This window comes from Rhinoraja longicauda, chromosome 26 (genome assembly GCF_053455715.1).
Source record: "Rhinoraja longicauda isolate Sanriku21f chromosome 26, sRhiLon1.1, whole genome shotgun sequence".
NCBI lineage: Eukaryota > Metazoa > Chordata > Chondrichthyes > Rajiformes > Arhynchobatidae > Rhinoraja > Rhinoraja longicauda.
The window spans coordinates 10,036,852-10,060,878 of NC_135978.1; the positions used below are offsets into that span (position 1 = coordinate 10,036,852).

General features: G+C 43.9%; 1 protein-coding gene across 2 annotated transcripts in view; it reads right to left on the bottom strand.

Moving 5' to 3' along the window:
* caln1 (calneuron 1) overlaps positions 1 to 24,027 on the bottom strand; it is a 286,740-nt gene that overhangs the window by 204,872 nt on the left and 57,841 nt on the right. For both annotated transcript variants that reach the window (XM_078422471.1, XM_078422470.1), the window contains one exon: positions 18,389 to 18,501. In XM_078422471.1, the coding sequence (XP_078278597.1) occupies positions 18,389 to 18,501 (113 nt within the window). The remainder of the gene's footprint in view (positions 1 to 18,388; positions 18,502 to 24,027) is intronic.

The window sequence follows — 24,027 nt, forward strand, 5'->3', positions numbered from 1 at the left end:
AAAAAGATTGGGTTGTCAAAGTTAGGGCCATATACATCCACAAGTGTAATTGGTACAGAGTTTAAAGAGCCAGTGTCAGAAATCATGGACGAATGAATAAAAGGGACATTTTTCCTAAACAATATTGCCACTCACCTTGGTTTGGCACTAAAGGTAGACTGATATAACTGCCCTGTCCAGTTGACCTTTAATTTATCCTTACATTTATGTTTCACGTGTGTTTCTTGTAGAAACAGTATGTCTGCTGACAATGTTTTTAAATGTGAAAAAACGTTGGCATGTTTCATTATATGGCCGAGACCTCTCATGTTCCAGCTCACCATTCTATACCCCTCCCAATGTGTTTGACTTACTGGCATCTTATGTGGCATCACAAAGCATGTTGTGTAGAAAAAAACAGGTTGCCAAAGAAAAAGAAAAAGAAACCTGGTGGGTCGTGTAGCCTGGTGATGAATGGCACCATCACTGGGCCTGGTAGAGAGGGAACGGTGAGCGTGGTCGACTTTGAAATCCGCTCTGAAGTATTCCTTTCCCAGAACAGTGGGTATCAGCTCCACGATCAACTCGGTAGGTCGTCCTCTCTCGGCACCCTCGGGAATCCCGACCATTCTGATGTTTTGACGTCTGGACCTGGATTCCAGCTCCTCCAGCTTTGCCTTCATACATTTGTTGTCCGTCTTGAGGGAGCTGCAAAGTGACTCCAGTTGGTGATTGTTTACGCCAGTTTCAAGTGACTGCAGTCGTTCTCTGGTCTCCATGACATCTGACTGGAGCCTTTGAATTTGAGTTGATAAATTGACAAATTTGACCTCCAGGTTGTTATTCAAATGTGTGAATGCAGGTCTGCTGGCGAGGGTTTGTTTGATGGTGCTGTAGAGCCCGTCTCCACAGTTGCTGGATTAGCCTCGTGGGTTGTAACTAGCTCGCCAAACTTTTCTTCATTCGAACAGGAGTCTGCTGTTGTCCCTTTCGGTGCAGTTTTCTCAGTCTTTTTGGTTGTAGATTTAAGAGCCATTGTGTAAAGAATTTAGGTCGGAAAGTGAAAAAAACCGATGTTTTAAATCGGTTATATGTGGAGCTGTCTGATGTTGCATCTACTCCATTGCGTGTCTCCCCCCCCACATCATTCCCACTATTTTAACCGAGTTGCACGCCTTGTATTCGGGCAAACAAATCAAATTATTGCACCTAAAAAAAATCACCACCTCTGAAGATTAATGCAGGGATATTTTCAATGCAAGAACAATCCGTGACTCTCCGTTAGTTCGGTTGCCTTGTGGCTACTCCTGGAGTCCATCTCTGGTGCGCACCTCTCCAACTATCTTTTAACTTGCCCCGTGGAACTGAAAGTGGTCATCACAGCTGATTGCAAGAGGGATTGGCTGCATACTGCATCTCCTACATTGGGCAGAGAGACGTAAAGCAAAATACACCTAAAATGAGAGGAAAATGAACTACAGTGAAAGAGATTGACAAACAAAGGGTGTATGGGGTTATGGGGAGAAGGCAGGAGAATAGGGTTAGGGGGGGTGGAAGAGATAGATCAGCCATGATTGAATGGCGGAGTAGACGTGATGGGCCGAATGGACTAATTCTGCTCCTATCAATGATGAACTTATGAACAATCCAAATCGGACCAAAATAAAGCAAACCTGACAAAGAGCCCAGCGGCAAAACCTACCGAATAGAGTGGTAAATAGATAGCAATTTGTTCCAGCTTCATCTATTTATGGCTTTAACTCTAGAATTTTGAAAGCATGGCTTACTGATGCAATCACAGGAATGAAATGCATAAACCAATTTAACTTTCCACAGAGTTTAACAAAATCAATAAATGGCAATTTCTCTTTAACTTGTAAATAATTGTTAACCAGCAAAGTGAACTAAAGTAAAAATCAGAAAAGGCCATTTATCACCTTAATTGTGATCATTTCAAAGTAGATTGTACAATTAATAATTTTCAAAAGCAATAACTATCACTTTGCAGACAACTGGCAGAAATTTTGCACACAGTAATAAAATAAACGAGGATTTAATCTGTTTTTAATGAGTGAAAAATATTGCTCAATTCCATTAGATTTTAGTTAATGATACATAGGATCTTTAACTCCCACCTGTCACCATCATTTAAAGGAGAGTGGCTCTGACAATTCAACACTTCTTCCATTTAACAATAAACTATCAGAGGAGATCACCAGTCCAACTTAAATCCTTCTGACTCAAGAGTGAGAATTCTACTGACCGAGACAAGCCAGCCTATTATATCTGACACCTGCTAACTCATTAAGCAGACGGTTAGCATTTTGTATCTCTGACCATCACATCATTCTGTTTGAAATCTATGTCAATATTTACTTTAGATATTTGTTATGCTGACTGAACAATACCACTTCCAGAACCTCATAACCAATCTGTCACCTATTACTGCACGAAGCAGCATTTGTGGGGACTCATTACTTGCACTGAATATTGCCTTAATTAGATCATTCTTAATCACACCAAAGCCAATAAAAGCCTATCCCCAAAGACAAGGGCCACAGCTGCCAGACTTTATTCTTTAGGTCTCCAATTCGCTCTTCCCCTGAATGCCACATGACAAATTTGCCTCAAGAAGCAAGCAACATCAGCCCACCTAAACCTAGCTTGGTGCCTGCAGGGATTAAAGGTATTAGCTACAAAGAGAGATTGGACAAACTAGGATTATTTTCTTTGGAGTGCTGGAGACTGAGGAGAGACCTGAGAGAAGAATACAAAATATGAGAGGCATAGAGAGAGCAGACAGTCAGAACCTATTTCCTAATGTGGAAATGTCAAAGGATAGTGGGTGCAGCGTTATAATGAGAGGGGTAAAATTTCAATGAGATGTGCAGGGCAAGTGTTTGGGTGGTGAGAACCTGGAATGTGCTGCCAGGGGTGATGGTGGAGGCAGATATGATAGCAGCATTTAAGAGGCTTTTAGATAGGCACGTGGATATGCAGGGAATGGAGGAATATGGATCACGTGCAGGCAGAGGAGATTACTTCAATCTGGCATCGTGTTCAGCACAGAGGTCTGCTCCTGCGCTGTACTGTGTTATGTTCTTCGCTCCAGTTGTATTATCCTCGCGCAACCCCCTCGACTATGGGTGTAGGTGGAACATTGGCCGTGGAAGTCACTGAAGTACGGCATCTGGCCCTTTTTACCCAGCAACACCCACTGAACAGCGATCATAGACGACAACTGTCTAAAGCTGAGCCCCCCGAGTTCAGGATCCCCGAAACTGGGTGGACATTTCAGTGAAAAGGTATCATAGAGTCAGTCACACAGCATGGCAATCGGCCCTTTGGCCCAACTTTCCCATGCCGATTAAGATGCCCCATCTACACTCGGCCCACCTGCCCGCATTTGGCACCTATCCCACTAGATCTTTCCTATCCATGTATCATGACATCTAAAACTCTCGTTTGTTATCTTGTTTGTGACTGAACTTCAGCCAAAACGGTACACGATAGCGCAACAATTTTAGGCCCACCTTACTCACCATTGTCACTTTAGTGATAATGCAAGTTTTATTGAAATCGGTGTTATATTTTTTTAATTATTCACATTTTTAAGTTGAGGGGGAGGGGAGGGGAGGGGAGGGGGAGGGGGAGGGAGGGAGTGGGAGGGGAGGGGAGAGGGAGGGGGAGGGGGAGGGGGAGGGGGAGGGAGGGAGTGGGGGAGAAGGGAGAGGGGAGGGGGGGTTGAGGAGAGAGGGGAGGAGGGAGGGAGGGAGTGGAGAGAAGGGAGAGGGGAGGGGGGGTTGAGGAGAGAGGGGGGGGAGTGGGGAAGGAGGGGAGTGGGGGAAAAGGGAGAGGGGAGGGGGGGTTGAGGAGAGAGGGGAGGAGGGGAGTGGGGGAGAAGGGAGAGGGAAGGGGGGGTTGAAGAGAGAGGGGAGGGGGGGGAGGACAGGGTGCTGCACCAATGCAGGAGAGGTTTGGGCCCAACGGGTCCACTTGGTCTAGTTATTTTAAAAAGCGAACTGAAAATATCTGGAGAGAAATGGGAACAAATCTGTTAAGCGTTGCTTTGACACTCGCTAATAATTTATTTGAATACACAACCTATTTTGATGCAATGTAGACACAAAATGCTGGAGTAACTCAGCGGGTCAGGCAGCATCTCGGGAGAGAAGGAATGGGTGACGTTTCGGGTCTCGACTTTGTGTCTACATTCGATTTAAACTGACATCTGCAGGTTTTTTCCTATTTTGATGCACGTCATTTCTAACAGAGCACACATCTTTATTTATCTGTTTGCTGTCTGCCTCAGCTTTTTAGATTAAAATCTCATTCTTAGCGAATGATGTGCTGATCTTTGTTAAGCAAACACAATCGTGTGAGGAAAACCTTTCCAGTAATGGTGTTGCAGGCTGAGAGGAGAAATACCTAGTTTTAGTTTAATTTACAGCACGGAAACAGGCCCTTCGGCCCACTGAGTCCACACCGACCATCGATCACCCCCCGTATACACTAACCCTTTCCTACACACACTAGGGACAATTGACAATTTTTACCGATTAAGCCAATTAACCTACAAACCTGTACGTCTTTGGAGTGTGGGAGGAAACCGAAGATGTCGGAGAAAACCCCACCCAGGTCACGGGGAGAACGTACAAACTCCGTACAGACAGCACCCGTGGTCAGGATCGAACCTGGGTCTCCGGCGCTGTAAGGCAGCAGCTCTACCGCTGCGCCCATGTGGTTGGACCTCATCTATAGTGCCCTCCCAGCAGTCAGTCAGTCTGCCAATCCTTAATGCCAGGCACAGACAGGGCTACTGGAGAAAGGTACAAATACCGAAAGACTGTTTGGTGCCTCCAAAAGGCATATTAGTTAAACAGTCACCAGCTGCTTTAACTTAGTGCTTTCCCCTGGGAAGTGCAGTCGGTCGAGGGCTTTGATTACTACTGAACAGGCCTTGTGCATACAAGGCATTTCTGTCGCTCACTCTACTATTGCAGAGCACTCAAATGAATCCAATTACATCCAGGGCTGGATCTGATGGGAGAGTCAATATGGTCTTCACTTGGAAGAGAAGTTGAGTGGGGGGGGTGGGGGGGGGGGCTTAGAGAGGTCAGGGATGATAAGAACGAGCAGGGCCAAAGAATGGGTGGAGGAGAGGGGGTGATGTGGATGAGGAGGAGGGTTGGTAAAGAGACCTAAACATGGTAGTCACGGGTAACCATTGGAAGACAGGGTTTGAGCATGGTTGTCAAGGGTTGAGTTTGATCATCAGGGAATGGGTTTGGTAGTTGGGAGGATGTGTGTGGTTAGTGGGGAGAAGCTTGACTGATGGTATAGTAAGATTAGTATTGGGGACAGTTTGTGGGGTACAATCAATGATGCGAAAGATGATTGGGGATGTGACTAGTGGTCTTGATGCAAGATTGTTGATGGATGTAGTGCGTGATTGGTGATGGAGGCTTTGATGGAAATGATGAAAGGCGCATGGATGTTCACGAGATGGGATGGGGAGAACACGGATCCACACAAGCAGGTGGTTGGTGGGCGTATTGTGGAACATAGAACACCACTGGAACAGGCCCTTCAGCCCACAATGTCTGTGTCCGAACATCATGCGAAGGTAAACTAATCTCGTCTGCCTGCAAGTGAGTCGTATCCCTCAATTCTCTGCATATCCAGGTGCCTATCTAAAAGCATCTTAAATGCTACCACTGTATCTGCCTCCATCACCACCCCTGGCAGAGTGGCACTGGCACCCATCACCCTCTGTGTAAAAACCATGGCCCACACAAACTCATTATACTCAAAGAAAACAAAATCCCATATCTGACTTAAATGGGTGGCCACTAAGTTTTAAACAGCGACCCCAAATTCTAGATTCTTTGTCAACTGTCCAGATACCTCAATGTTTTAATCATGTGCCTCTCACTCTTCTAGTCCATCTCTACTGTTCTCTACTCCAGTAAAACATCCAATTCCTTTGTGAAAGTTACTATCGCATCTGCTTCCACCAACATTTCATGCAATGAATTACACATAAGTTTGCCCCCCTCACCTGAAAGATATGTTGGATCCCCGGAGAGTGGGCTGGTGAAGGTTGCAAACCTGGTGAATGTTGGGTGGGGTTCTCAAAGGATGGTTGAGAGTGTGGTTGGCTTGAAAAAGCCAGGTCATTTGGCGCCTTAAGGAAGGCCCCCCTGAGTCGAGGGTTCATTGCCAATGTGGTTCCAGCTCACATGCTCAGCGAGGACACCTTCTTGAAGCAGCCACCATGAAGGACTGCTTTAAGCCTCGCAACAAACGGGGCCTCGGCGGTGGTCAAGCCTCACGGCAGCGGCGAAGCCTCGCGGGGTCGATCCATGGTCGATGAGAGCGTGGGGGACTGCCGTGAGGGAGGGGGAAGAACAATGGAGGACCCACTGTGGGGGGACTGTCATGAGGTGGGGGGGGGGTGAACAATGGACAATGGGGAGGGAGGGAGAGAACAAGGGACAATGGGGGTGTGGGGGTGAGAACAAAAGGAGGAGCCAGCGTGCTTTGTAACTTTGTCTGCACTTTAGGTGGCTGCTATTTGTATACATTGGGTTTGCAAGCAAATAATTACACTGTGCCTTGTTACGTGTAATAATAAAGTATTCCATTGCATTTCATTCTTCACGAGTGGGCTCTGGGACTTTGAGGTGTTTCCTACATAGACATCACTGCATGTGTCCAAGGACCTCCTTGCATCCGTGTCAGATGTAGAGAGGATCAGGGATGAATGATGGAGACCGTGCCTCTCAGATGAAACCCTATGCCATTTCTTTGAAACTGGAACCAAATGCTGAACAAAAATGTTTTTTCCTGCATGGTCCAATTTCTAGGCATAGGGAATTCCACTGGTAACATAAAGTGGAAACAGACAAAACACTAACAGGGTTAAAAACATTGCAAGTGGTAATCTCATGAAAGGATTCATAATTCACAGTATGTTCAACAAGGTTCGACAGTTCCTTGGACCACATACAGTATATAAATTAGGATTAGTGTGTGGTGAATTAGCCTTCTTACTCTATCCATTCCAAGATTAATGAACCTTGCTCCACAATTAGAGGGCCACAGTCTAAGAATAAAGGGGAGGCCATTTAAAACTGAGGCGAGAAAAAACCGTTTTCACCCAGAGAGTTGTGAATTTGTGGAATTCTCTGCCACGGAAAACAGTGGAGGCCAATTCATTGGATGAATTTAAAAGAGAGTTAGATGGAGCTCTAGGGGCTAGCGGTTCAAGGGATATGGGGAGAAGGCAGGCACGGGTTACTGATTAGACAATAGACAATAGGTGCAGGAGTAGGCCATTCGGCCCTTCGAGCCAGCACCGCCATTCAATATGATCATGGCTAATCATTCTCAATCAGTACCCCGTTCCTGCCTTCTCCCCATACCTCCTGACTCCGCTATCCTTAAGGGCTCTATTGTGGATGATCAGCCATGATCACAATGAATGGCGGTGCTGGCTCGAAGGACCAAATGGCCTCCTCCTGCACCTATTTTCTATGTTTCTATGTTTCTCTTCCGCTCTCTCTTCTACAGAGCTGTCATTTTACACACAAACACGCGAGTGCATGAATTGTGAGTAGAATTAGGCCACCTGGCCCCACCAAGCCTGCTAAGCTATAAGATCTTGGCTGATCTAATCTCTCCCTCAGGTCTGCATCCTTACCTACCACTGGTAACCTTTCACGTCTTCTTCATCAAACATGTATCAACCTCTGCTTGCAAAATGGTCAAAGATCCTACTTCCACTGATTTTTAAGAGGGTTTCATAAACTCATTAACCTCAGAGGAAAAAAAATCCCATATCCCATATTTAGTCAGAGGGTGACGATTCTGTGGAATTCTGCCACGAAGGCTGTGGAGGCCAAGTCAGTGGATATTTTTAAGGCAGAGAAAGATAGATTCTTGATTAGTACAGGTGTCAGAGGTTATGGGGAGAAGGCAGGAGAATGGGGTTAGGAGGGAGGGATAGAACAGCCATGATTGAATGGCGGAGTAGACTTGATGGGCCGAATGGCCCAATTCTACTCCTATCTCTTATGACCGTATGACACTTATGACTTAAATGAGGGACCACTAATTTTGAAACAGTGACCCCGATTCTAGATTCTATGTCAATTGGAAACATAATCTCCACATTCACTGGTCCAGATACCTGAGTGTTTCAATCAAGTCCCTCTCACTTTTCTAGTCCATCTCTTCTGTTCTCTCCTCCAATAACACGTCCATTTCCTTTGTGAAAGTTACCATTCCATCTGTTTCCACCAACATTTCAAGCAATGAAATACACGTAATAATAGTCCACTGATATAAAATTTGCACTCCCTTAATAGGATTTTTTGCTAGGTACCTTAAATATCTCTCTGTTTATCTTTGACCCTTTATCGAGTGGAACCCTTGCCTATTCTATCAGTAACCTTCATGATTTTGAACATCTCTATTTAAATCTACTCTTCCGCTTGGAATCATCCCAGATTTGCCATTCCTTACATGTAATTTAAATCTATCATCTCTCAACCCAATCCGATAAATCTACTCTGTGGACATTTTTCGCTGAAGCGTCTAGGTGAGAATAATACCCACTGTGGCCAGAAAAAATATTAGAGGGCGACATTAAAATTGATCACATTCCTACAATACTCACTTCACATTATTTGGATTAATTGAAGAGTAGTTACCCATTGAAATCTAACGATCCATACCAACTAACGTGTACAGAGGTTTTTTTAGAAAATTCATTCGAATTGCAAAGATAACTGAATTAATTTCATTCCTCCCATCAGGAAGAAAGCCCTGGAGTCTGACAAACCAGGACCACCGGGTTCAAGAACAGCTTCTTCCCAGCAATTATCAGGCTCTTGAACATTGCACAACACTACCCTCAGCAACAATAAACTATGGCTATGGCATGTCTTTGGATGCAATGAGTTCGATTTTAGCACTTGTATTGCGGTCATCAATTTATTGGATTTTTAAAAATATATCAATTATATATGTGCTTATAGATTATATAGATATATTGTCTGCATATTGCGCATACTTAAACTTTTTTTTTAAATGTGCAGGTGTTGGAAATCTGAAATTAAAACTGAGGAAAAGCTTTTGGAGGAAAGGAGGAGTATAATCCAGTTAGCCCAGTCTGAAGAAGGGTCTCGACCCGAAACGTCACCCATTCCTTCTCTGCAGAGATGCTGCCTGTCCCGCTGAGTTACTCCAGCTTTTCGTGTCAATCTTTGGTTTAAACCAGCATCTGCAGTTCCTTCCGACCCAGTTATTTAAAGGACTTCTTTGAGTTGCCAAAAACAAACAGGAGGTAAGAGTGGGCGAATATGTTTGGATTAATCTCATCAAATTTCTTGACTCTCGAGGTGCCTCGAGGACACAAGGAAAGTACCTCGGGTAAAAACTGAATACAAAAGAAAATATTGTGCGATCCTCAGGACCCGCTGATTGTTTAATAAGTGCCTTATGGAACCATAATGATATGTTCTGTCTCTCTTTGGCACTTTAATATGTCGTACTCGCGGCAAATATAATGCCTGAAAGGAGAGAGACTGACTGTAGTGATCAGCTGTTAAACTGGCCACTGTCAAAATGGGTAAGAGGAAATTAGTATTCGGTCTCTGCAGAGTGAATGTGACAGGACTGCTCAGCCACATGTGAACATCACTAATATTTCAAATTTTTGTTCTTACTTCATTCCCTTACTTGATATCCTTACACAATGTCTTCTTTCTTAACTAATTATCCAGGCTTAATATCAAATAACTTTTATGAACCGGTCCTGCTGAGCCGGATGGTCACATCGCACAGTGATCCGGCACAGATCTACTTGCACTTTATTCTGTCCAAAACTGTTACAATTGTTTCGTTGGGTTGTTGTTGTCTAAATTAATTAAATTATTGCATCGTATGGGAGGCGCATTCCCAATCTCGTTGTACCCCTAGGTACAATGACAATAAAGATATATTGTATTGTATTGTATTGTATTGTGTTATTTGAACAATGACTTCTGCGTAATTAATGCCAACTCATTAAAATCATTGTTTTTTTGTTACTTTTGCAAAAAGGCACAAAGTACTGGAGTAACTCAGCGGGTCAGGTAGCATTCCTGGAGAACACGAATAGGTGACGTTTTAGGTCTGGGCCCTTCTTCAAGGATGCTGCCTGACCCCCCCCTGGGGTACTCCGGCATTTTCGAGTTTAGTTTGGAAACAAGCCCTTCAGCCCACTGAGTCCACGCCAACCAGTACACCGTACATTAGCACTATCCTACACGCCAGGGACAATTTACAATCTTACCAAAGCTAATTAACCTACAAACCTGTACATCTTTGGGATGTGGGAGGAAACCTGAGCTGCCGGAGGAAACCCACACGGTCACGGGGAGAACATACAAACTCCATATGGACAGCACCCATAGACAGGATGGAACCCGTGTCTCCGGCACTGTAAGGCAGCAACTCTGCCACTACGACACTGTGCCACCCTTTGTGTTTTTCCGTAGTAAAGCACCAGTTCCTTGTTTCTACATTTTGACTGCTCCACTGCAAAATCGCCTCAATGTATGCCTACTTTGAAGACTTTTTTTCCTTGGAGAAGTGTCCCGATCCCAAACGTCACCTATCCATGTTTTCCAGGGATGTGGCCTGACCTGCTGAGTTACTCCTGCACTTTGTGACTTTTTTTGGTAAACCAGCATCTGCAATTCCTTGTTTCCACTTTTCTTTTTACTTCGATTTGCTTGCATTCCAACGAAGCAATCTATCCATATTTACTTTGCTTATCCCTCTTAATTATTCTGAACACATCGATCAAATCTCCACCCTTTCTTTCACAATGGGTTGTTCTAGCCTTTGGTCTTTCCTTTAAGTACCACCCTGATAATCCTACACTTTCTCCTGGGCTGTTGCATTGTTTCTGCTGTTAAAAGCCCAAAATGACACACTATGTTCTAGATAAAAACAGAATATCGGTTTTGTGATAAGCCTTCGGCTTTTGTAGCTCAGCTCTCGTGACATAAATGTAAAAATCTCAACTGCTTTCCTAATTCCTTTATATTATGCTTGCCCAACCACTGTTAAGAAGTAAAAACAAAAAGCTGGAAATACTCAGCAGTCAGGCAGTATCCATGGATAGAGACACAAGGACAGTTGATGCTGGAATCCTGAGTACAACACAAACTGTTAGAGTAACTCAGCGGGCTAGGCATCATCTCTGGAGGGCATGGATAGATGACGTTTCGGGGTGGGATCCTTCTTCAGACTCTATGCACTTGGTCACTGGGGGAAACCCAAACGCTCCGCACAGGCAGCTGAGGTCAGGATCAGGATCGAACCCGGATCTCTGGCACTGTGAGGTAGGAGCTCTACACATTGCACTACTGAAGATAGATACAAAACGCTGGAGTAACTCAGCGGGCCAGGCAACATCTCTGGAGAGAGAGAATGGGTGGCGTTTCGGGTCGAGACCCTTCTTCAGACTGAGAGTCAGGGCAGGGCCGTCTTAACGCATGGGCCTGATGGGCACTTGCCCGGGGCCCCACGAGCATCTGTGTATGTTAAGTGACTTGCAATAAATAAATACTACTTTAAAAATGTAGGTTCAATAAGTGCTTTTTTCGCAACATTTTCGGTCACTAAGTGCTTCTCACAGCAATCTAAGTGCTTTTCGCAACAATGTAGCACCCTAAGTCCATCGCTAAGTGCTTTTCGGTAAGTGCTTTTCGCCGGCATGACAGGGGGGGGCTGGTAGGGAAAGGGGGGTGGGGGAGAGTAACGGTAGGGGCCCCAGTACACTGCTTTGCCCGGGGGGCCATAATGCTGTAAAAACGGCCCTGAGTCAGGGGAGAGGGAAGCTAGAGCTTTGAAAAGGTACAGAACAATTCTGAGCTGGCACTGATGGCCAATGGCCCATTGTTGGCTGTGGACTGATGCTCAGCAGCTCTTTATAATCTCTGTAGTCTATTGCATTCTCCCTGGTGGTTTGCAGTGATATTTTTTTTGCAATTGGTACATGAGTTGGAGACGGGAGGCTGATCACAATGAACTGCAAAATAATGAGATTTACAAGAAGTTACATTTACAATAGTTGAGGACTGTTGTGCTGCCAGACAAACCTCCACTGCTTTTATTTCCTGGCACTGGAATCCATTTTACATTTATTAATAATAATCGCCATTCCTCATATTGTACTGTGGCCGTTGATTGCAAAAATGAAGATCCCTGAAGTTACGCAGTGACGTAGGAAATTCCACCAGGTAAGTAAAGAAATTGAAACCGATCGGTCAAAATCACAGCATACATTGAGCGCCTCACTCTCACACTTACAACCAGACTTCCACAACACAAGAAAAACAATTACTGTATCCGCTGTTCCAGTGTGGACTCCTGTATATCGGCGAGACCAAGTGCAGGCTCGACGATCGTTTCACTGAACACCTCCGTTCAGGTCGCCTAAACCTACCTGATCTCCCTGGTGGCTCAGCACTTCAACTCCCCCTCCCATTCCCACACTGACCTTTCTTGACCTGGGCCTCCTCCATTGTCAGAGTGAGGCCCAGCGCAAATTGGAGGAACAGCACCTCATATTTCGCTTTGGTAGCTTACACCCCAGCGGTTTGAACATTGACTTCTCTAACTTTCAATAGCCCTTGCTTTCCCTCTCTCCGTCCCCTCCCCCTTCCCAGTTCTCCTACCAGTCTTACTGTCTCCGACTACATTTAATCTCAGTACCGCCCACTCTCGATATTAGTCTGAAGGAGGGTCTCGACCCGAAACGTCGCCCATTCCTTCTCTCCAGAGATGCTGCCGGTCCCGCTGAGTTACTCCAGCTTTTTGTGTCTCTCTTCGATTTTAAACCAGCATCTGCAGTTCCTTCCTACACAATGATATTTCACCACTGACTGATTTCAGATACGCATATTACAACCCCACCATCTGATTTATTGCCAATCTATGGCGAATCTGCAAGTGATGGCAGAGAAATTCTGAAATGAAATCAGTTAACATGCTCCTATCATCATGCTTCAAAAATGTGAGCACTGTTTATCCCGAAGAAAATAGACCTTTAGATAAGTCAACAGCTGGCTGCTAAAATATGTTTTTTATGAGCTACTTATTTTAACAACTAATTTGTGCCAATATTATTTCTCAAACTCAAACATGAGATGAACATTTCCCTAAACCTGACTCCCCAAAGCCGTCAACTTATATTCATCTGCAGATTTACACAATTCATTATTGGGAGGAATTGACATCATACTGACTTTAACTCTCAATTTCCAAACTTCTCACCCAGATCCACCTGTCCATTGCCAATACTACATTTGAATTGATTTGATTAGATATTAGTGATAGCCTCCAATACCAATTAGGATAACACTTTCACACTGACACAAAGATTGTAACATTGATGGCATAAAAATTGAAAGCACGGAATCTTTCACTCAGGATAGGGGAATCAAGGACCAGAGGACATTGGTTTAAGGGGATAGGAGAAAGATTTAATAATTTAATTTAGTTTATTGTCACGTGTACCAAGGTACTAAAGCTTTTGTTGCGTGCTAATCGGTCAGTGGAAAGACAATACATGATTACAATCAAGCTGTCCTTAATCGTAATAGGAATCTGAGGGGCAACTTTTTCACACAAAGGGTGGTGAGTACATGGAATGAGCTGCCGGAGGAGGTAGTTGAGGCAGGTACTATAACAGCATTTAAAAGGCATTTGGACAGGTACACAGGTAGAAAAGATTTAGTGATATGGGCCAAACACAGGCAGGTGGGACTAGTGTTGATGGGGTATCTTGGTTGGCATGGGCAAGTAGGGCCAAAGGGCCTGTTTCCATGCTGTATATCTGTGACTCTATTACAAACTGGATAGCTGGCCAAGGAAGTTTGGAAACATGCAAGTCCTGAGCCACAAGCTTTAGTCTTCTGCAGATTCCTTGCCCACAACCCAACCTGATTGATGTTTGGAGACCCAACTCTGAGAGAACAAGAACTCAAGATCGACACAAAATGCTGGAGTAACTCAGCGGGACGGGCAGCCTCTCTGGAGAAAAGGAATGGGTGACGTTTCGGGTCAAGACCCTTCTTCAGTCTCGACCCGAAACTTCACCCATTCCTTCTCTCCAGAGATGCTGCCTGTCCCGCCGAGTTATTCCAGCATTTTGTGTCTATCTTCGATTTAAACCGGCATCTGCAGTTCCTTCCTACACAAGAACACAAGATCCCTGGGCTGTCCACTTGCAAAGGATCAGGATCAGATGAGCTTCAGAGAAATGTTGCTGACTCCTCCTGGGCATCGGCCAGCTTAAAGTTATTTACCTGCGACTTCAACCCTTCTCTTCTCTTACCTGTCAACTTTCCCCAAGCGTGGAAGATCCAGCTACCACTGGTTAAAAATAGCATTACGACAAAAATAGCGACACATAGCCTCACCAAAATATTTAAATAACAAGATTAGTTGGACCTGAATAGCCCCGCCTCGCACTGCCCCTGAAAGTGGATGAGACTCAGTTTGTGGCAAGTTTAAAATTATTAATTTTTTAAAACTCCCACACAAGCTTGACCCAAACACTTTTGCAGGTTAATATTTCTTTGAAACTCTCATTAGAACACAGTATGTTGACAAGATAAACTATTCAAAAGTATGTGGTTCTGTCAGTCGCTGTTGAAAATAAAACTACGATAAGGTCAATTTGATGGCCTTGGAAATATATTTTCCAATTCTCAACATCATACAGCACAATAAACTGCCCATTGTCATTCCTTGAAAGAGCCACCTAATTAGTCTCAAAGTCTCCTACAATTTCCCATGGCCTTTTGCAATGTTTCTGTTTGAAAGATTTCAATTTCCTTCTGGAGGTTACTGTTGAATCTGTTTAGACTGTTGTTTTAGGCAGTGCATACCAGATCATAACTCGCTGGGTTTTTAAAAATCGTCTCTCTGGATCTTTTGCCAATTATATTAAATCTGTGTGTCCTCTGGTTACCAACTCTTCTGCTAATTGGTGTTATTTTCAGTGAATTACTGCCAGTGTTAAAACAACACTGCTCAAAAAAGTCTTCATAGCTCATTTGTTAAGGGACACGATGACATTTGGAAAATAAAAATTGGCCTGTTTTCAGAATTGCTGAAGTTGAATAATTTATTCTTAAGTTGCAAGAGACAGTCATAGGCTTTCAATGACATCCTGAGCATCTCTACCAAAGGAAATCAATTTTCCCTGATATTATCTTGTCTTGTTCGATGCAAGACATGGTGACTAATGGTTGACTTGTTAACAATACTCTACCTGCCCTCCCTGACTGAACTGATGATTGTAAATACATGAGTGCTATTATGCACATGGAAACAGCACACTTCCACGAGTGTCTGTGCATTAAGGAGCTCTTATTCATAATACATGCAGGAGTGCCTAATACTTTCTTTCAGGTTATTTGTGGCGTATTACCACAGTCAGAGATTTGAGTATCAACCTCTCCAATAAAACTCCAAGATAGAAAGTAAGTCTCACACCTTGACAGGAACTATATCGTTCGTACCATGGGGTAGATTTTGACTTTGTGTAATAGCGTCAAAAGAAATTAGTGGAGAAGAAGCCTGTTTTATTTAAAATCAATGAATATTGGAAATAACTGGTGGTGCATTAGCACAGCTGGTAGAGTATTGTGGGTAGCTAATGGAGCATGTGGGTAGCAACATCCTGAGGGCAAGTGCAACTTTATTGTAGAAGTACAGCCTTGTGTAGAATCTTCACGGGAGGGGGGGTCATGAGTCTTACAGAACGGCTCAATTGTATGGAAGCATCAGTGTGCTTCCTTGATAACATAACAGAGATATTAGATGGGACGTCTGCAGCCAAGGCAGCAAATGCTGAGATGCTGTCCATGGGCTCGTGGCAATGGGAAGGGTGGAAGTGTTGCCATGGTGATAGGAAGACAGGAGGAAGAGCAGCATTCCAGTTTGAAAGTGGGCTTAGTTTACTTTAGTTTGGTTTATAGACGCAGCGCGGAAACAGGCCCTTTGGCCCACTGGGTCCGCGCCGACCAGTGATCCCTGCACATTCACACTATCCTACACACACTAGGAACAATGTACAATTATACCAAGCCAATTAACCTACAAACCTGTACGTCTTTGGAGTGCGGGAGGAAGCCAGAGATCCCAGAGAAAACCCACACAGGTCACGGGGAGAAAGTACAAACTCCATACAGACAAGCACCCAGAGTCAGGGTCGAACCCAGGTCTCTGACGCTGTAAGGCAGCAACTCTACCGTTGCACCACCATGCCACTTGTTGAAATGGAGTAAGAATCAGACATGCCTGTTAGAGGATAACCTCCTGATTTTCATGCCTTGAATCTTTGCTTGTTGTTCCATCCAGGAAAGTCAAAGACAATTTAACACTCGTCAGCAGGGCCTGACAAACTCTTGGACAATAGCAGGCTTCAAGCAAATCACAATAGCAGGTTTCCGGTCTGGAACAGTATCCCCATTTTCTCATCAGAGTAAATTCAACATGCATAATACACAAGACACGATCTCCACCACAATGGCAAGGACTCGCGGCACCATCTTTAACAGGGCCTCCAGCAAAGAAGAGACATCTTTAAAATTCAGCAGCTTGGCAGAACAAGCTTTCTTAGAGCAGCCAACATTGTGAAATCCAAGAAAAATATTCTAAGTAATGTGATAGTGTGAAAAAGCGCCGAGGAAAAGATCTTTTCTCCAGTAAGTTACATTTTTATTTTAATTAGCGAAAAGAACTAGAAAAGATATTTGAAGAAGGGCAGCACAGTGGAGCAGAGGTAGAGTTGGTGCCTCATAGCGCCACAAACTGAGGTTTAATCCTGACTATAGGTGCTGTCAGTATGGGGTTTGTACATTCTCCCTGTGAAGGCGTAAGTTTGCTCTGGGTGCTCTGGTTCCCTCCCACATTCCAAGGATGTGCAGGTTTGCAGGTTAATTGACTTCTGTAAATTGCCTCTAGCGTTTAGGGATGGCAACTGGAATAACATAGGACTAGTGTACGGATGATTGTTGGTCAGCCCAGACTCGGTGGGCCAAAGGGCCTGTTTCCACGCTGTTTTTCTAAACTAAACTAACGATACTTCTTTGCACTGGGCCTCCTTAACTGTCCGAGTGGCTTAAGTAGACTTCACAGGGACTTCAAAAGTGCAATTGTCCATGTATACGGGGAGAAGAGAAGAGATATGCAATTAAACTGGACATCTCTTTTAAAAACCTAACATGTACAAGACGTATTGACTGGCCTCATTTGGTGTTGTAAGGTTCTCCGATGTTATGTTTGAACATTCGCGAATGGTTCTGCAACACAGTGACCCTGAAGTTCACCACTCCTCTCACAACTAATACCAATCGTCCTTACTAAGGTTGCCAGAGACCTACTGCATAATTTGTGCGTGTCATCCCTGGAGACCAGCAGGGAGTGAGTAACTTCTCTTTACAATCTACTTTGCTTCTATGTGCGCAAAATTCATCACCACTTTTTCTCAAGCCGCAGCAAATTCCGGCAGCTTCCGGAATTTATACAGGAACTATACCTTCCGGCATACCACAGAAGGTATAGTTTCCACTGAGGTGCGTGGCAGAACATACAAAAGGAGCAACGATGTGGTTTTTACTAACAGCACCAAGTGTCAAAGCTTAATTTCAAACAACAAAAAATCAATACAGCGCTTCAAAGAATGCAGGTAAATTTTCACTAGTCTCGGTGAGATTTTTTAAAAAAATGATGGCCATTATTCTAAAATCAAAAATTATAAAATGTCATCGACCAAACAGGAAATAATAGCACAGTTCTCATACCACTAATCTTCCACTTTGTATTCTTTCAATATACTGCCCCAGTAACTTGTAACCTGCATGTTATTTGGGGTTATTACTGGAACAATAAATAATATTTTCATAAATCTATTTGAAATGTTATAAACAGTATACACATCAAATCCTGCCCAGAGTTTCAGCTTAAAATATAACTTACTGATATGAATGTGTAGAATGATTAACTGGGCAAAATTAAAGTTAATAGTTTACAGCAAATGGATTAATTTGCCACAGAGAAACTTTTCATATTGCCTTGTCTTCACAAATATATGACCAGCTACACAAGACAGCGTAGTTTTTAATGCAAATACACATCTAATTTTACTTCATTAAGCGTCGATCAATTACTCCATTACTCCATAACACTATGTTGTAAATCACTGCGGACTTACTCCTTCTGCATTTGATTAGACTGTCAGCCAGAACTCATTGATATGTAACAATGCACAAGATTTTTAATATGCCACAAAGTCTGGCCTTTTACCACAAGGCATCAAACCAAATACATTTCTTACCTGCCAAAATATCGAGTCTATTGTGCTGCCATGATAACCTTCTCGCGCTTCAGATGACAAAAGCTTGGGGCCGAGTATTGTCATAAATTCGTCAAAATCCACTTGTCCATCACCTACGACACACAAAGAAATGGACAATTATTCTTGCCGAGGCTCATATTTCACCAGCGCTCATTTTACCGTCAGTAAGTTGCATTCAGTCATTTATTCGAGTTTTCTCCAGACACCTGCCCTTGCGTCAGTGTCAGGGCAACTCGGTAATTGTCCACTCCACTTCACGACAGGAACAATATTAGGAGCAGATCGGGAAGATGTTAAAAGATGGTGCAAAAATGCAAGCGAAATGTGTTTGCATTGCGACCGTTTTGGTGACGGCAGGTTCTTTGAGTTCTTTCTGTGCGCATTTACCTGCAACAGGTGGTCATCTGATAAATTGTCAACATAAACTGTCCTTCAATCTGGAAATAACTAAAATTACTAAGCACAATATGAGTAGATAAAGGTGCTGTTAACTGGGATCAGTTGCCAGGTATTGCCAACTCAGAGTAGGAAAACAGATTTCCTCGGCCTGTGAAATACAAGGATGACACAGATGGGAACTCCATTATGTTTGCCGTTCCAATTACCTCCTCTGATTGTGCCTACCCTTGCTTTGACAGCATTGTTAGCCTGACCATTCTGGCATGATGGCACTGTCTGTAACTTTTCTTTGAGTGGTTTGCAGGATCTCCAGTAAGCTGAATCACCAATCTCCACCTGGGACATTCCCACCATGGTTCATTCATACCTTCGTGATCTCAGTCTATGAACCGCCTTGTTGTGTTCCCTATAGTCCCTCTCTACTGCTTATGGCTACCCTAATTCTGGCTGTTATGACTGGCGCCTTGTCAAGACAAAGGCAATAATTGGCAATGGCTGGCACGGTGTCACAGCAGTTAGTACTGGGAGCTGGGTTGATTCCTGATCTTGGATGTTGTCCATGTGGAGTCCATGTTCTACCTGAGACTGCATGCATTTGCCCATGTGCTCCTACTTCCGAATGTATACAAAGGACTTGGAATTTCAAGGAGCTGCACGGTGTCGCAGCGGCAGAGTTGCTGCTTCACAGCGCCAAAGACCCGGGTTCGATCCTGACTATGGGCGCTGTCTGTATGGAATTTGTACGTTCTCCCTGTGACCACGTGGGTTTTCTCTGGGTGCTCCGGTTTCCTCCCACACTCCAAAGGCGTACATGTTTGTAGGTTAACTGGCTTTGGTAAAAATTGTAAATTGTCCGTAGTGTATAGGATAGTATTCGTGTGCGGGGATCGCTGGTCGGCATGGACCCGGTGGGCCAAAGGGCCTGCTTCTGCACTCTATCTCTAAACTAAACTAAACTAAACTAAAGACTAGCTGGCAGATTAACTGTCTGCTATAAAGTGCACCCAGCATGGCGGTGGACAGGATACAGAGGGGAATTGATGGGAGATTAGGTTACCGTGGAAATAAATGGGGGAATGTGACTGTAGGAAATTCTGAGAGCTGGCAGAGGCTCGATGGGCTGAACAGAAATGTGAAAAGAAGAGTCAGGTTAAGTCAAGTTTATGTGACAGGTCCAGATACAATGAAAATCTTGTTGCAGCAGCTTCACACGCATATAGACTGCGGCTGCACACCACAACATGAATCACACAAATTATACAAGACAGTGAAGAAAAAGACAAATACCTAACACAAGACTTTAGCGCAAAATACAATTAGAAAACACAGCGGCACAGTGGCATAGAGGTAGAGCTACTGCTTTACAGAACCAGAGACCCGGGTTCAATCCTGACTAGGGGTGCTTGTCTATATGGAGTTTGTACGTTCTCCCCGTGACCTGCGTGGGTTTTCTCTGAGCTCTTCGGTTTTCTCCCACATTCCAAAGACTTACAGGGTTGTAGGTTGTAGGTCTGAAGAAGGGTCTCGACCCGAAACGTCACCCATTCCTTCTCTCCCGAGATGTTGCCTGACCTGCTGAGTTACTCCAGCATTTTGTGAATAAATACCTTCGATTTTTACCAGCATCTGCAGTTATTTTCTTATACTAAGGGTTGTAGGTTAATTGGCTTGGTAAAATTAAATGTAAAATTGTCCCTAGTGTGTGTAGGGTCATGTTAATGTGTGGGGATTGCTGGTCGGTGCAGACTAGATGGGGAAAATGGGACTAGGAGGCAGAGATCAACCATGATTGAACGGTGGAGTAGACCCGATGGGCCGAATGGCCTAATTCTACTCCTATAACTTGAGAACTTGCGAAAACCTTTTGAATGTTTTCTCAGGATTTGCTTCCTAAGAGGATGAAAACCAGAATGATATTACTCATAATAAAGGCAAACGCATCAGAAGTTTTGAGAAAGTTATTACCCGTAAGGTTTCTATTCTAATTAGATATTCGTGAAGAGATGCTGACTGCCAGTTATAGAGATTGATGGTAATCAAAGATATATACGCAGATGCTTGCTTGATAGACTGTTAGTGCAAATGTGCTTGATACTGAAACAAAAGAAAGAAAATCCTGGGGGATCATCCCATTAAAAAAAACAGAAATGTATGACACGTTTTAATTATTAATATCCTTGTAAAATTGTAGTTATCCTTAAATTAAACATAGTCAAATATCTTTGCAGATTAATTAAAAGATAACAAAATTAATAAGGACTTCTCTTCAATTAAAACAAATCTAAATTTACATGCAAATTTTGTTTGACTCTTGCCTGTGAATGGTCAATATTACACATTAATTTAGCTACAGATGCTACAAAGCACCTAAAATATAGAATTATTTTTTTCAGTGATGTGTGGGTTTGTGTCTCACTTTTACATGAATGTACATGAATTAATGATCACAAAACTCAGCTCTGTTTAAATCCACCTGTCTTTACAGTAAATCCCTAACTGTAATATCAGAGTGTAACAGTTGGTAAATATAAAGCACATATTAACAAAGCAAAATGTTCCCAAGTTAATTTACAGGGGAATAGACACAAAATGGAGAGACATAATATTTGATGTTTCGGGTCGAAACCGTACTTCAGAGTCTGAAGAAGGGTCTCAACCTGAAACATCACCTATTCCTTTTCTCCAGAGATGTTGCTTGACCCGTTGGGTTTCTCCAGCATTTTGTGTCTATCTTTGGTGTAAACCAGCATCTGCTGTTCATTCCTACACACAGTAATTTACAGGAGCATCGTCTAACAACATTTCACGTACAATCACATCAAGGGATTGATCTGTAGACAAAAACCAAAGGCTTGGTCCAAGAAATCAGATTTTAGGAGATGTGGCTATAAGAAGTTGATCAAAAATATCTAATTTTTATAGCAAAAAAAACTTCACAGATTCCATTGCTCACCTGGATAGATTCGGTTCAGTGAAAAAATAGGCGTATTATTAAAGGATTATCAATCTCCTCCTGGGACAAGAAGAAAGTCCTTTAAAATTGAAAATAATAGGACTACATTCTCCGAAGTTTAAAGGAATGAACAAAAATATTGGCTTGAACAGTTTAATTGCTGGGAAGTTAGTTCCCCTGTTTTTTGTGGGAGTGGGGGTGGAGGTGAATGGATTGGGGTGTTATGTATTTTTGGGTGTAATGATCTAAGAGCCATTTTCAAGTTGAAGAGGACAGTTGGGTGGCACAGTGGCACAGTGGTAGAGTTGCTGTTTTACAGTGCCAGACACCTGGGTTCGATCCTGACTACGGGTGCTGTCTGTAACGGAGTTTGTACGTTCTCCCTGTGACCGCGTGGGTTTTCTCCGGGTGCTCCGGCTTCCTTCCACACTCCAAAGGCGTGCAGGTTTGTAGGTTAATTGGATTCTGTGGATTGTAAATTGTCCCTAGTGTTTGGAGGATAGTGTTAGTGTACGGGATCACTGGTCGGCGCGGACCCGTGGGCTGAATGGCCTGTTTCCACGCTGCATCCCTAAAGTCTAAAGCCTAACGGAAGACTAGATGCTGAGATTATCAACTCGATAGACCATAGCTACTTCGGTGAGCTGCTTGAGGGTGGGGTTGAGGGGGAATAGCAGTGGGCGGATCGCAGGCTGCACACATAATACAGGAACTAAATAAAAGCAAAAGGATGATTAGTGCATGATTACAGTCTCCATTGGTTCAATAAACCACTTGCCCAGTAGAGGTGGTTGCTTTCATGCTTTTGTGCAGATGAGGACTTATGCAGATCAATAACTGAAGGATGGGAACATGGACACTGCATGACTGTGGGTGAAATGTAAACTGCTGGAGGAGCTCAGCGGGTCAGACAGTGTCTGTGGAGGGAATGGACGGACACCATTTCGGTTGGGACTTTACTTCAGGCTGTTGGAGTAGAGAGGTGATAGCTGGAAGAAAGCGTTATGGGGAAGGAGGGGGGCAAGAGCTGGCAAATGACAGGCGGAGAGATGCTTCATTTCTCTCTACCGCTCGAGGGCATTGCCTTTGTTGGTATCCCTTACTGCCATTAACAGCAGTGAGGAGCTGTTCACAATATTCTCGCAGTTAAGGGACTCCAATGTTGCCAAGAAAAGACACAAAATGCTGGAGTATCTCAGCGGGTCAGGCGGCACTTCTGGAGATCATGAATAGGTGACGCTTCAGATCAGGACCCTTTTTCTGACTGGTCCCGACCTACAGAAGGGTTCTGACCCAAAACATCAGTCCGAGAAAGGGTCCCGACCCAAAACGACACCTCTCCGTGTTCTCCAGAGGTGCCGTCTGACCCGCTGAGTTACTTCAGCACTTTGTGTCTTTTTTTTGTAATCTGGCGTCTGCAGTCAGCACACACAAAAGGAGAATTATATTCCAGGCAAGGATGTAATGTGATTTGGAGTCCACCTTTCAGGCATTAGAGGCAGCAAATAAAAGTCTGCCCTTGTCCTTCTAGAGGAGGTAACTTAGCTGCCACCCAGCTGCCACGTTGCTCATGCTGCAAGCATTTAAATGACTGCGGTGAAAATTCAGGCCTGTTAGTAGAGGCAGCAATGCTGCTTTGTCTGAGTGAGATGGGGCATTCTCTGTTCATCTGCACTTGTGGGGATCAGCAGGGAGTAGTCGTCAGTGTCTTTAGAGTTTTGAAGGAATGTTTTTGTAAAGTCAAAGTCGTTTGTAGAGTCCTTCCTGCACTTTCTCCTGCACCAACAGTAATTAAGTGCCATTTGCCAATCAATGTATTTCTCAGAAATGATGGTGGGTGAATGGGCAATATTGATAATGATACGATACGATGTGATATGATAACGATAGAACTTTATTTATCTCAGGAGGAAAATTGGTCTGCCAACAGTCATAAAAAACACAAAATACATGGAACATGAAATTAAAGTGGTGAGTGGAAAGGCTTGGGGGATGGGCAAAGTTTGGGGAGGGGTGGGGGGAAGGGGAGGCAGTCTCAGTCTCAGTCTACCGCACGACCAAAGGGGGAGAAGTTGTAAAGTTTGATAGCCACAGGGAAGAAGGATCTCCTGTGGCGTTCTGTGCTGTATCTTGGTGGAGCCAGTCTGTTGCTGAAGGTGCTCCTCAGGTTGACCAGTGTGCCCTGGAGCGGGTGAGCTGTGTGGAGTGGGTGAGCTGTGTCAGGTGGCATTGAATGTGAAGTCCAAATGCTGCGATTTCCAGAATG